General features: G+C 40.1%; 1 protein-coding gene across 4 annotated transcripts in view; it reads left to right on the top strand.

Moving 5' to 3' along the window:
* The window catches only part of LOC125453233 (radixin), a 65,564-nt gene that overhangs the window by 18,844 nt on the left and 32,695 nt on the right, over window positions 1–14,025 (top strand). For all 4 annotated transcript variants that reach the window (XM_048532544.2, XM_048532545.2, XM_048532546.2 and 1 more), the window contains 2 exons: window positions 10,678–10,761; window positions 12,985–13,080. In XM_048532544.2, the coding sequence (XP_048388501.1) occupies window positions 10,678–10,761; window positions 12,985–13,080 (180 nt within the window). The remainder of the gene's footprint in view (window positions 1–10,677; window positions 10,762–12,984; window positions 13,081–14,025) is intronic.

Here is a 14,025-nt window from a genome sequence, read left to right as displayed (position 1 = left end):
CAGGGAGTTTGAGGTGAAGGAATCCCTCTGGAATAGTGACCTCAAAATGATTGATAGAATTTACCCTGCCGTTTGAGAGAAAGCAGCTTGTGGAGGAACCCACTAGGGAACACGCAGTTCTGGATTTGTCTTTATGAGGCAGACTTGATCAGGGAGTTTGAGGTGAAGGAATCCCTCTGGAATAGTGACCTCAAAATGATTGATAGAATTTACCCTGCCGTTTGAGAGAAAGCAGCTTGTGGAGGAACCCACTAGGGAACACGCAGTTCTGGATTTGTCTTTATGAGGCAGACTTGATCAGGGAGTTTGAGGTGAAGGAATCCCTCTGGAATAGTGACCTCAAAATGATTGATAGAATTTACCCTGCCGTTTGAGAGAAAGAAGATTGTATCCAATGTAACAGCTTTTTAATTTGAGGGTAGCGAACTACCAAAACACAAACCTGGCCAGAGTTGATTGGAAGAGAGGCCTAGCAGGAAGCAGCATTTTAGCAGGAGGTTTTGGGGGTAATTCAGAAGGCATAGCAGAAATCCATCCCAAGGATGAAGAAACACCCACGGAGGGGGGGCACGAGACAGCCGTGGCTGATCTGGGAAGTTGGTTGGCAACAAAGAAATAAGAAAAGCATAAGTGGTGAAGATTAGTGGGAAGCCTTTCTAAGAACCAGCAAATGACTTAAAGCAATAAAGGGGGAGTTGAAATGAGTCTGAGTTTTTAAAAATATATCTTGGGACATTGGACTGCTGGAAAATGGGGAGCAGATGTTAGAGGAACAGAACGGGTAATTTGCATCAGTCTTCACAATGGAAGACACAACTTCAAGAGTTAAGGGGCTGAAGCGAGTGTAGTTGCCATCACTAAAGAGGAAGATGCTGGGGAAGCTGAAAGGCCCAATGGTAGATCAATCACCTGGACCAAATGAACTACACTCCAGACTTCTGAAGGAGATTGTAGAGCCATTGCTGATCTTTCAGGAATCACAAGTCTGGGAGATTCCCAGAGGACTTGAAAATAGCTAAATATTACCCTTCCTTTCAGAAAAGGAGGCAGAAGAGAGGAAATTACTGGTTGCTTAATCTGTCCTTGGTCGTTGGTGAGATTCTGGAGTAGTGTGTCCTTCTCTTCGAAAGGAGGAGATTGAGGAATGTTTGTAAGTATATGGTTAAATAGGGTAGACTAAGTATGGCTTTAAGGGGAGGTTGTGCCTGACAAATCAATTGGATGTCTGTCTGACTTGCTCACTACCCCTTCAAGAAAGGTGAGCCAGTGGGTGGTCTGTACTTGGATTTCTCAGCTGCTGAATAAGATGAGAGCCCACGGTGTTTGGGATGGGAATACTAGCATGGGCAGAGGATTGGCCATCTGCCAGTGCAAAGAATAAGGATAAGGTCTCTTTCAGGATTGCATCGGTGGCAAGTGGAGCTCTGCAGGGCTTAGTGTTGAGACCACAATTATTCATGTGATACATTAACAATGTGGGAGAAAGAACTGAGTGTTGCTAAGTTTGCAGGTGACATAAAGGTGGAGGGACAACTTGTTTTGCAGATGACTTGGACATGGGGGAAGTGGGCAAAGAAATGGTAGAGGGAATACAATGTGGGAAAGTGAGATTAAATGCTTTGGTAGGAAGAATAGAGGCATTGACTAATTTTATAAATGGAGAAATACTTACCTCTGAAATGTGAGGAGACTTGGAGTCTTAGGCTTCTCTTCACATGCAGGTTTATTTTACATTTGCCTTCCTAACTACCTTGTTAGCATTCATTTTCAAGTGGGTTGGAATACAAGAGCAGAGATCTTTCTAAAGCTGTAAGAGAGTCTGGCCAGACTGCATTTGAGTATTGAGTAGTTTGGAGCTCTATCTAAAGAAAGATATTCTGGTATTGGGGGAGATCCAGAGGAGGTTTACAAGAATGATCCTGGGGGCGACAGGCTTTTCATATGAAGTGCTGTTGTGGACTCTGGATCTGTACACGATGGAGTTCAAAGGAGAAAAGGGGATCTGAGTGAAATTTGGAACATAGAGGCCTGGATAGAGTGGATGTAGTGAAGATAGTTCTAGTCTCTAGTGGAAACGAGCATAGCCTCCAGGTGAGGGGATGACCCTTCTTGGAACCAAGATAAATCTCTTCAGAGGGTAGTGAATCTGTGCAGTGCATTGCCACAGAAGGTTGTGGAGGCCAAATTGTTGAGTGTTTATTTAAAACCAGAAGTTCTTGATTTAGTAAGGGGATTTAAAGTTATGGTGAGAAGGCAGGAGAATGGGTGGTTGAGAAACGCATCAGCATGATTGAATTGTGGAGCAGGTTTGATGGACTAATAGCCTAATTCTGTTCCTTTTGCTTATGGTCTTGTGGGTCGTTCTGTGATTTGTTTGGCACTAAATGGAAAGGGACCAAAAATTGGTTTCTTTGCAAATTGAAATGTTTCTGGATTTGTGCTGTTTGAGTATCCTTTTTTGACCTTGAGTTTGTTTGATGTTTTTCAGAGATGGTGTCCGTTTCATATAAACAGAAGTCTGAGATTTAACAAGCATGTGTCTTTGTTACAGCGGAAGTTTGGTCACTGTCATTCAAAATTATTGAGCAGTCCTAGATGATTTGGGTCTAGGTGGCCAGCGTTGCTTTTGTTTTGGTTCATTCCTCATGTTCCAAACAGTTTTTGAGTGCTAAACTCACTCTTGACATTGACCTGAAGTATGCTGATGAATCGTGATTGCTTATGCCTTGCTACAAAACTTCACAGCAGTGTTTCTGTGATATTGTCTTTGAAATTGGTTATTTTTTAAATGAGGTCTTCAAGTGGTTGACAGAAATTTACACCAAAGAGAAGGATCTGAAGAAGGACCCAAAATATCAACTGTGCTTTACCTCCGTAGATGCTGCCAGTCCTGGATTTATCCACTGATTGATTGATTTACTTTTTTGCTATTAGGATAGTTGACTGAAAAGTGACCAGTGGTATTGAAGCAGGGGAGACTGTTGTAGACAATTTTGGAGCCTAGATAGCTCAAGACACAATTGCAGATGTTAGCAAAGGAATTGAGGGGCTCGGGATTGCACAGTGCAAGAGCTGGAGGAAGATTTATGGATGTTCTGAGGTGGAGAGATGAGGCTATGAAGGAATTTGAATATAAGAATGAGAAATATACTCTTGAGTTTTGGCTAAACTTGGGTTTAAATGGGCTGGAACGTGGGGCCTGAGGGAACAGTTTTTAGAACAGTCAAGTTTTGAGGTTAGAGGTGTTGATCAGAAGTTCATTCCTGAACAGACAAGAGCATCTGTGACCAATATTAGAGGTGAAAACTTTTGTTTTTGTGACATGGAGTGTATGGATGTGAAAGCTTGGCCTAGGTGTCAGCTTGGATGCCAAAGTTCTTAGTGGCTTGGGAATGGATTTATAGCAGTCCCAATGACTGGGTTCAATCATTTCAGTATTTAATTGAAAACTTTATCTCCTGCATTTAGTTGGAGGAAAGTTAGTGGTGAGCTGCAGTTGACACCAATGAATATTTGGGAGAGAGCAGTAACCAAGGAGAGTGAATGCTAGGATATTTGCTTGTGTAATCCCCTAGAAGAAAGGTGATCAGTGGTTTAACGGGTAGCGAGCAGGAGGGTGTCTTTCACAGATCAGATAAGCTTGAAGAGGATGGGTGAGAAATTGAGAAAAGGAGGGATTGTGTTCAGAGCATAATTACTGATCAATGGCTAACTCTTAATTCATCCTGTCTTGAGTCTATAGTTGCCATTCCATGTCCTCCAGTGTCCCTGCCTGATAGTCATAGGAAACCTCTTCAGTTTTACCTGTTGACTTTAAAGAAAATCCCAAGTATTGCATTTTTATTGAGGAACAATAATACAAGCAGGTGCCTTTATTGTCATACTGTTTGGATGGGCCACTTTAAAATCTTGCAGTACCTTTCAATGCCAATCATTAGTTTGGTGAAGCTTGATTCTTTTTATTACACAAAACTATTCCTGCGGACAAGTACGTATGTCCTGCTTATAAACCTATTTATGGCCACAAATGTAGTTTGTTTATCTTTTAAATGTAGATTGATTTTCATCTTTTGTAGTGGACATGAAATGAAGTCGCATGTGAATCTGGAAAAGAGCTGCTGTGGTTTATTGCAGCTATTTTGTTTTTAAACCCTGTTTGTTTCAGATTTGTGTATTTTCCTGTAGGGTCAGCCTTGGCCCAATAATTCAGTGGTGCTTCAAATTGGCTGGATCTAACAAAGGCCAAAGATTTGTATTGCTATTATTTAAATTAATAACAGAGCAAGTGATCTTCAGTCCAGTCTGACCTGAATCCTTGCAATGTATAGCTGAAGAGAAGAATTAGTTGTCCAGCCACAAATGAATAACTCGTGCAAGAATGCAACTAGTAATTGTTGGACATGATCACATGATTCCAGTACTATTAAAATGTTGGAATGTTGTGGAGGAAACCTGGAAAAAAGCAGTGACCTGCCAGACATGATAGCATCTAATCATATCACTCAGAAGAGGCCTTGTGGCCCATTTTGAGTCTCTAGCTCCAAAAGTGCAGTAAGCCTACAACATTCTCACTTGCCAGCGCTAGGTCCATAGCTTGAATGCTTTGACATTTTAAATGCTCATCCAATTACTTCTAAGATTGAGGGTACCTGCTGCAACCAGCCTCCCAGGTGATGCATGCAAACCCCCCCAGCCCGCCCACTGCTCTGGTGAAAACATTTTTCCTTCCATCCCGTGGACAACTTGAGATCAGTGACACATAAAAAGGCAAAACGGGGGAAAAATGAAGATCAGCAAAGGGCCGCAAAATAGCTTAAGAGCTACTAAATGGGATGTTGAAAGGAAACCTGCCAGGAACATGAAAATCAAAGACATTGCACAGTTATGTAAAGCGAAACAACTTAGAGCCATCAAAGATAGAAAGTGGAGTATTGTTAGTGACAATGGAGAAATAAATAGCAGCCATGTTGAATAATTACTTTGCCTCAATATTTCCAGGAGAAATGGTGGATAGCGTGCCAGAGGTCCTGAGGAAATTTATTAGTGGATTGGGAATAGGACTGAACAAAATCAAAGTAAAATATTAGTAATGAAATTGGAATTAGTGACACATGCCTGGGACCTGATGGTTCCATCAGAAGTTGCTAAAGGAAGTGGGAGAGCACACTTGTAGCAGTCATAATTCTAATATCTCAATTTCCAAGGTACAGAAGTCACCCCGCTGAATTGGAAACTTGCATATCACTCCGCTTAGTTAGCCTCAAGGATAGGCAAACTGAACATCTCAATTTTTCAGTTAGTCAGAGAGAGCCAGTGCGGATTTGTGACAGGCTGTTCATGCCTGACAAACCATCGGAATTTTGACATGACTAAGATGGAAATATTTGTGGGAAATGTACCTATGGATTTCCATAAGGCATTTAATTGCTTCTAATGTGGGACTTCATTGTTAACACAGAACTGAAGGCAAATTACTGACATGACTGGGAAACTTGGTTGAGTGGCAAGCAACAGAAAATAGTGATAATAGGTAGGTATTCAAATTACTGGGATATAACAAGTAGTGTACCACAAGAATCTGTTAGGGCCTCATTTAGTCACTTTCATTATTAATGACTTTGTCACTGGCATAGATATCCAGATTTGCTCAAGTTAGGCTGCATTTAAGATAGTGTAGATGGCATAATGTTACAAAAGGATATTGAAGAAGTGAATGGGGGGGGGAATTGACAAATGGAATTCAGTGGGAACATGTATGAGTTATCTGTTCTGGAACAAGGATAAATCAGTAATTCGTAGATGGTTTGGAGCTTCAGATGCATACATCCTTAAAATGGCATGGAAAATCAAAGTTAACACATCTAGAGAGCTGGAGAACACGGATGCTGAAGTTACGCTAAAGTTGTACTAAACACTGGTTCGAGCCGACTCGGAGTAATATGAGCAGATCGGAGAACCTAGGGAAGGACGTTTTGCTTTGAAGTGCAATGTAGGTTTACAAGAATGATACTTGGACTTAAAGAAGAGATTTTACAAATCAGTCCTATTTTCTCCAGAATTTAGCAGGTAATCTAATCAATATTTTTGAGAGATTAACAAGAAAAGATGAAGTAGCTCAAAGAAACTAATTGCACTGGGTTGAGAATTAGGGTCATTTCTGAGAATTGGGGTCAGACCATTTAAACAAAGGTATTAGGGGGTATGGGTGTTAGGCAACATCAGCCATGATCATGAATGGTGGAACAGGTTTGAGGGGCTTAATCTACTCCTGTTCCTTCTAAATCTGCCTTGCACCTTTAAAAGTATACCCTCTTGTTACTGACCCTTCAACTAAGGAGGAGCAGCTGCTTTCTGTCTACTCTGTCCATGTCCCTTTATCTTGTACATCTTGATCAGACTGCTACTGAATCTTCTCTGCTCCTGAATCTTCTCTGCTCCAAAAGAAGAAAACCTGGGCTTACCCAGTCCCTCTTCATAGCTGAAGTACTTTATACCTTGGCAACATCCTGATGAATCTTCTCTGCAGCCCCTCCTGTACAATTGCATGCCTCATATAATGTGAGGATTAGAACTGCATGTACACTGCTCTGGCTGTGGTCTAACCAAAATTCTCAACAGCTCTAACGTTAGTTTTGTTTTGTAATCTCGGCCGTGACCTGTTAAGGAGGCAAACAGGGTGTTTACTTCTACTGTCTTACCTATTGTGCCATCTTCAGACTCATGGATGTAAAGGTTAATATAAACTTGCTGACTTTATGCTTAATGTTTTGGTTGAGTTTTTGTTAATTTTATTTCCTAGAAGAATACCACAAGGCCTCGATCTTAATATTTATTCTATCTCACTTGTAATTGATGTGAAAGTTTTTAGTCAAACAGACATACTGATTTCCTAAAATGATTGAGATTAGTGGCAACGACAAGGAGTTTCAGATGCTGTGGTATTCTAGCAAGGAATGAATATGGGAGGTACTTCAAATTTTGACGTCTAGAAGTAAGATATGGGTGAAGATTTCAGAAGCAGGTGAGTCAAAACAGAAATGAAAGTTGAAAATGAATAGACATTAATGACATAGGGTTATGTAGTTAAAACTCAACTCCGGACTGCAGACTGGGGCTGAGAAATAAGATACGATTCCTATGTTTCTGCATATTCATTTTAGGATCCTATGGATTGCTTCTAGAAACAGTACTCCTAATTCTAATTCTAATTCTAATTTCAGCATTTTAGTCTAAACTGGTATTGCAGGTGTGTTTTTTTTTTGAAAGTCAGGTTGCATTTTACTTGTTCTATTGGAGTTAAAGGTGCATGACATCATTAAAGATGAACAGTAAGCTATCCTAGTCAGTGTTTCAGCACCAGCTCATTTGGGTTAACTGACCTATTGTTGGATCATGCTGTGTACAAAACGACTTCAATGCATATTGATGTAATTCAAATTGTGTGGTGTGTTTGCAATGTGATATATGTTGAACAACTGTTACTCTACTCATGGTTTTCAACACTGGCTTCATATCTGATTCAGAAGTGTCAGATTTAAATCATATTGCATTCTTGAAACTGATGATCTTAGAAATTGCTGAGGAACTTCTAATTGCTGGACCATTGGATCTAAACTGCCTTAGAAGGCTGTAACCTATTATTACAGAACCAGTCTAATTATAGATCACTTTGGAATGATGTCAGCACTGCTTGATCTATCTCCTGTTGCACAGTTGGTTATTTTGGCAAACATTTGTCTAGTTTGCAGTGCCAAATCTGTGTTCTACCCCTCTGCATTTCCAATAAATGTTTTGGCATAAATGAAACTCCATTTGTTTTGCAGTTGGGTTTTTCATTTCAGTGCAGAGATTGCCAAACTCTTTCCCACTGACCTTGTACGCGAGCTCGAAAATTGCAATCGGTGAGTGAGGTTGAGGGCTGAGAGCAGGGGCACAGCTGTTAAGCTTGGTCAGAGCTATGCCAGCAGCCATTGCTGCCTTTAGAGTCAGGGATCCCAGAATTTCACCTTGTGTCCACATTTGGACACCAATTTTCATTGTATGCTTTCCAGTCTCACAGCATAATGAAAAATGCTTACTTTGTAAAGTTAATAAACATAATTTAATTAAACCAAAGGAAAACGTGGCTGAAAAGTTTAATGGTGGGGTAGGATTGCAAATTATTGGATTCCTTTTTTCTTTTGCTCCACTGACTAAAACGTGATATTTGCACATTAAATTTTTAAGGATTAACAATTATCATAGCACAGGTTTTGCATCCAATTCCTAGGAGGAATGCAAAAATTCTATTCATCCCATCTAGTCTTATCTATTATTCTAGATTATGGCTGATCATCTTCTTCAGTGGCACATCCCTGTGCTACCCCTTTGTCGTTAGCAACTGTCAATCTCTGCCTTGTGAATTTTTTTGAGCATACATTCCTTTCCCCTCTGCCACCTCTAGAGAATTCCAGAGATTTACCATCCTCGGGGTGAAGCGATTCCTCCTCATCTCTGTCTTAAATGGCTTGCTTTTTCATGCTGAGAACATGTCCCTTGGCTGTAGAGCCTACAGCCAATCGAATCACTATTTCTGCATTCAGTCTCTTCCCTGAAGTTTTTGTTTTGTATTTTTCTCTTCCCTCCCTCCTTCCTTCCTCTGTGCCCCCCCCTTCCCACTGTACCTGAGGCTAGATATTTTTGTCAGCTTTTCAGTCTCATTAAAGAAATTTTAAATGTTTTTCATTCTAATCCATACCGCGATGCTTGAACCTCCAATTTAGGACTGTCCTCTCTGAAAGCATGCAGTACTTGCTGACTTTGAAGTTTCTTGATTTTCCTATAATTTATCCTGCCTCTACCTGTAATGGTCCCACATTTGACTTGCTAATCTCTTCTATAGGCAGTGATGATATTTTTGCAAACCATTCTGTTTCCTGCTGTTCACATTTTAGGGATTCTATGAATACAGTGTGGAAACAGGCCCTTTTGGCCCCACAAGCCCACACTAACCCTCCAGTGCCCCACCTGATCTAAGCATCACATGCCTGGATATTATGGGCAATTGAGCACTGCTGATCCACCTAACCTGCACATCTTTGGACTGTAGGAGGAAACATGCACTCGGAGGAAACCCACACTGATACATGGAGAATGTTCAAACTCCACACAGTTGCCTGAGGGTGGAATCAAACCTGGGTTCCTGGTGCTGAGAGGCAGCAATGCTAACCACTGTGCCGCCCAAATCAGTCCAGAAGTGCTGTCACCATGATAAACTAGTAGAACAAAACTTCTCTTCCCTGACCAGGAATCGAACACAGGCTGTGGCAGTAAAAGCACCAAATCCTAAGTGAAGGCAGCAATGGCTGCTGGCATAGCTGTGACCAAGTTTAACAGCTGTGCCACAGCTCTCAGCCACCACCCCCCCACCACCCCCCCCAACCAACCTCACTCTCACTGAAGATTGCACTTTTCAAAAAGACCGTTTCTTGGTGATTAGCCTCCTTCCTGATTTTTACAGCAATTGTTGATATAACTTTTGTAGTTTGTAGTTTTTGTTCTGCCATTGCCATATCCACTGTCACTCCCTGACCCTCCAACATATGCACACACCTCTTGTGTGTTCTCTTGTGTTAAATACTTACAGAAACTTATTGCCTGTGGTTAGATCCCTAACTAGCTTGCTCTCTTCTAATTTTTTCATCTTGATTTAACTTTTCAGTCATTCTGTGCCATCCTGATTTGATCAATCTGTCTTGATCTTTGTGCTGTATTTTGTAAGAGCTTTCGAGTATTGTTTACCAGAAAGTTGTGGGCAGGAGCCCCAAATATCATCAGAACAGGGAGTGTTCTGTGTCCTCCACTAAAAGACAGGCATAACTGGAGGTCTTGCAGGTACCCATGTGGTTGCGTTTTTTTCTTTTGGAACACTGGTTGTGGATACGAAATTGGAAAATACTTAAATTGAAAATATCACATGGGCATTGCTGCTACTCAATCCAGGACGAGATCCCCGTTTTTTGTTTTTTGTTTGTCAATGAGAATGCACGCTTGGATGCGTTGGAAAATATATGCTGTCCCAGGTAAATTGTTTTGTTGTAAAATGTGTATTATGTTCCACCAATGATCAGAGTTGGTAATAGTGATATTTTTAAAAGGAGCATGGGTATTCCTGTGTGGTGCTGTTGGACCTACCGTACCTTGCAAAGTTCACACACGTTGAGCTAATAATGTGCTGTAAAAACTTGGAGAAAGGTTGTGCAACTGAGGAAGCGTACCTTTCAAAAGTGTTTAAATATTAAAGTAAACTGCAGACTAATTGCGTTAATATCTAGAGGTGCACTTTGTGATAATATACTCACTTCACTTTTTTGTAGGCAGAAAGTGTGCAAGCTTGTTTTCCTTTTTGAAAACTAACCTATAATTGGCATGTCATGTGCTACTAATTATTTTCACAGATGTGCATAATCCCTTGATGCTACAGTTTTTTTTTTAAAAACCCTCCTAGGAATCTAACGATCATAGTACCTGAAAGGAGTTCCTTAGAAATGGCTGTTTCTGGTTATTTAAAGTGGGAGAAAGTTTAAAACATTGACTTCAAGATTTGTTTGTATTTCCTTAAGCTACTAAATCAGTCTTGCAATTTCTATTGCTTATAGATCATTTGGTTTAATGGGTTAATTTTCTGCCTGTTGACAGATCAATGTACGTGTTACTACCATGGACGCAGAGCTAGAGTTTGCCATTCAACCAAGTACAACTGGCAAGCAACTCTTTGATCAGGTAAAATCAGTTTATTTGCTTCATTAGGTTAACTTTTTAAAATTTTGAATTTTAAAATTTAAAATTTTGCTGTCTGAAAGCTCAAATGAGTCATTTTAGTGGAGTCCTTTTAGAATTCCTAAAAGCTTGTGGATTCTTGAAGCAACAGTTGGTTGTAACTTCTCTAACACAAGGAGTAGAAATGAAACCATCCTGTCTGAAGCTGATCGGAGAGGTAGGAGGTAGAAGGGTTTAGGAAAGGTATTTGAGTAAAGCACAGTCCTATGAAGACTCCTGAATGGTACATAGGCAGCAAAATTTGATACACCAGGGACCAGAAGTCACCAGCTTACACAAGCCAGAGGATGTGCATGTTGAATGATCTGCAAATATGGATAAGGATGTAGAATTTTGGTGTGGCAGGGCAGCAAAAACTGGGATGATGGGGAAACTGGATTCTGACAGGGTTAGACTTTTTCTTTAGCCAGTGGTCGGGGGTGGGAGGTGCGGAGAGAGGGAGTGGAGCTCAGAAGACAGTAACAAAGTGTAAGTTGGATGTTGGGGTGCAAATAAGCATTTAAGGAAAGACACAGGCAGTGGTAACAGTTGAAGAAATTTCTCGGATGTGTAACAGCAGTGGTTGTAGAATTGAATTGCAGCAACAATAGATATTAGAAGCCTGCATGTGGCAGGTTTACCTTTCCACACCACACTGCTGAGGGAATACTGAAAAGGAGAGAGCCAAGGATAGAAATAAACTTCAAGGTGCACAAAATTGGGTTGCTGAAGCACTTAATAAAACTTCAAAGGTCTGAGTCCAGAGCTTCTCTTGGCTAGAAGGGCAAAGCTGCAGATAGATGGGAATGCTGCCACTTTAAGTCCTGCTCCAAGTTCTACACTGTCCTGACTTGAAACTATCTTGCCATTTCCTCACTACCATGGGCTCAGAATCCTGGAAAGCATTTCTTAATGGCTCTACAGGTTTCTCTAAACTTGATGACCGCAGCAGTTCAAAAAGGCAGTTCACCACCACCTTGATCTATTGGAGATGGGGAATAAATGCTGGCTTAGACACTGATACCCTCACCTTCCAGCACTGATTTATGTCCTGAAAAAGAATTTGAACATGCCATTTGTTTCCTAATAAACTTATTTGCTCCTCTGCTTTACGTCTACTGCATTGGTCTTTTAAAACTCTTAAGTAATGGTTGGTTAATTGATTTTGAGGAAGCTTTAATAGGGGCACAAGGATCACCTGGAAAGGGTACAGCAATTTTATCTTTTTAAAACACTTCAGTTGTCTTTAACCAACCTTAAGTTACGTGCAAGTTCTTTTAAAGAGTAAGATGGTGCTGTGTGTCATGACATTATACATATTTCACAGTACTTCTGTACTATCTACATGTTACAAGCCCAATTTGAAGTTAGACCATGCTGGCCTCTTTAAAGGGGTGCTAGTGATAACGTCATCACTCAAAACGTAAACAGCACTTGGATGTTAATTTGTGATTGATAATGCATTCCAGCCCTTGTGGTACCCATCAGCCATGGAAGGTCCTGAGTGTACCATTGAGTATCGTGTGCTTCTCTCCAAGGACGCACTGGTGCTGACAGATGTACTGGAATGTTTGACACCACTTGTTTGAGCTAAATGAAGCTTGCACAAATGCGAAACAAAAGTTATCAAAATTTAGTGAGAAGGATGTAAGGAATATGAAAATGTTTGCGAGGGATGTCAAAACCAGCAGCAAAGTCTTTTACAGAGCTTAAAGAGAAAAATAATGCTGATGAGAAATGAATCCATTAGGGGCAGATGCATGTACTTTGTACCTATTTTTATGCTTTGGGGTTGGCAGAGAACTGGTGACTAGATAAATTTTAACTTTTCAGTTAGTTGGTTAGGTATATGGAGGGAAGGTAAGTAAGTGGTATTGAAGTACAGCTTGCCCATGATCTAATTGTATTGTGAAATTGGCTTCTCAGTCTGTATATGACACACTGCAGTTTCTACTAATTGTTCTGCTAATTCTACTTCAACTATTTGTTAAAATTTGCTGTTGTATGCTTTGGTCCGTTTGCTGCCTCTTCCACTAAGGTTTTTTGTATTGGGTTAAAAGAATTTAGCTTCCTCTGTCTAAATTTTCTGCAGTTTATTGTCATAATACAAAATGAAAGCTTTTTTAAACTTTGATTTGTGATACCAACACTAATTTGGAAAGATGCTACTGGATATTTTTGTTTCAGGTTGTAAAAACTGTTGGCCTCCGAGAGGTGTGGTTCTTTGGCCTGCAGTATATCGACAGCAAAGGATATACCACGTGGCTGAAGCTAAACAAAAAGGTATTTTTGTTCCTGCTTTTAATCAGCTCAAATAATAAGAACCCACCCTTTTTTTAAATGCATGGTAGAACATACTTGGATTGGTCCTTTTTAAAGATTTAAAATCTATGTCAGGCATTTTAATAACTTATCAGTACTTGTATATAATTTTGCAATTTCTGGGTAAAGATTTAGAACTTACTGATTTGGAATATCACCCTTTAGTTTATGCATGAAGAGCATTATTTTGCCTTAACTTACTGCTTCATGCAATAGTAGAAAATGTTTATGCATTTAGACTCAATTTTTGGTGCATTGGTCATTATAAATATAAAACAATATCAATAAAATTTTATTTGGTGTTTGGGATGAAGTGTGGGAATTGTGTTTTTTGAATGTGAAAGTGGACAATTGGGGACGTGAGAGGGGGAAAAAAATTGAAAGACTAAATTTTTGTCTGGAGGGCTGGGGGTTTGAGCTTTTTAACTATAGATAAATCTGTGTGAGACTAATGTGAAACTTTTTTGAATCACTTTTTTTCTGTCAGCATGAGGAGTATTATATAGCAGATGGACAAATTCCCTTTCAGGAAAGGGAAATACACAGTTAATTCACTTGACTAGCATTTCTGGTGAATTTTAAGTTCGCACTGATTACCAACAATAGTTGTATATAAATACATTTGCATTAGACTCCTCCATGATATATTTTGAAAGTCCCCTCTGTCCACCTGGGTCATGGGATTGTTCCCTGACAGGCCAACTGCATGATTTAACTTGAGGGTCACCACACCTCAAGTGGCTGATTTTTGACGCTCATGTGGTTATGGGATGCAAGCTGCTCTCTGGTTTAGTATGAACCATTAACAGAAATGAGAGTGCAGTCTTTTTGTTTTTTTTTCATTTTTTTGGAGTTCAGTGTGGGAGAGCAGAGGAAGACAGTGCAAAAAGTCTTCAAATGTGTGTT

Source organism: Stegostoma tigrinum, chromosome 6 (genome assembly GCF_030684315.1).
Source record: "Stegostoma tigrinum isolate sSteTig4 chromosome 6, sSteTig4.hap1, whole genome shotgun sequence".
In the NCBI taxonomy this organism is placed as follows: domain Eukaryota; kingdom Metazoa; phylum Chordata; class Chondrichthyes; order Orectolobiformes; family Stegostomatidae; genus Stegostoma; species Stegostoma tigrinum.
This window is presented reverse-complemented; position numbering and strand designations above follow the sequence as displayed.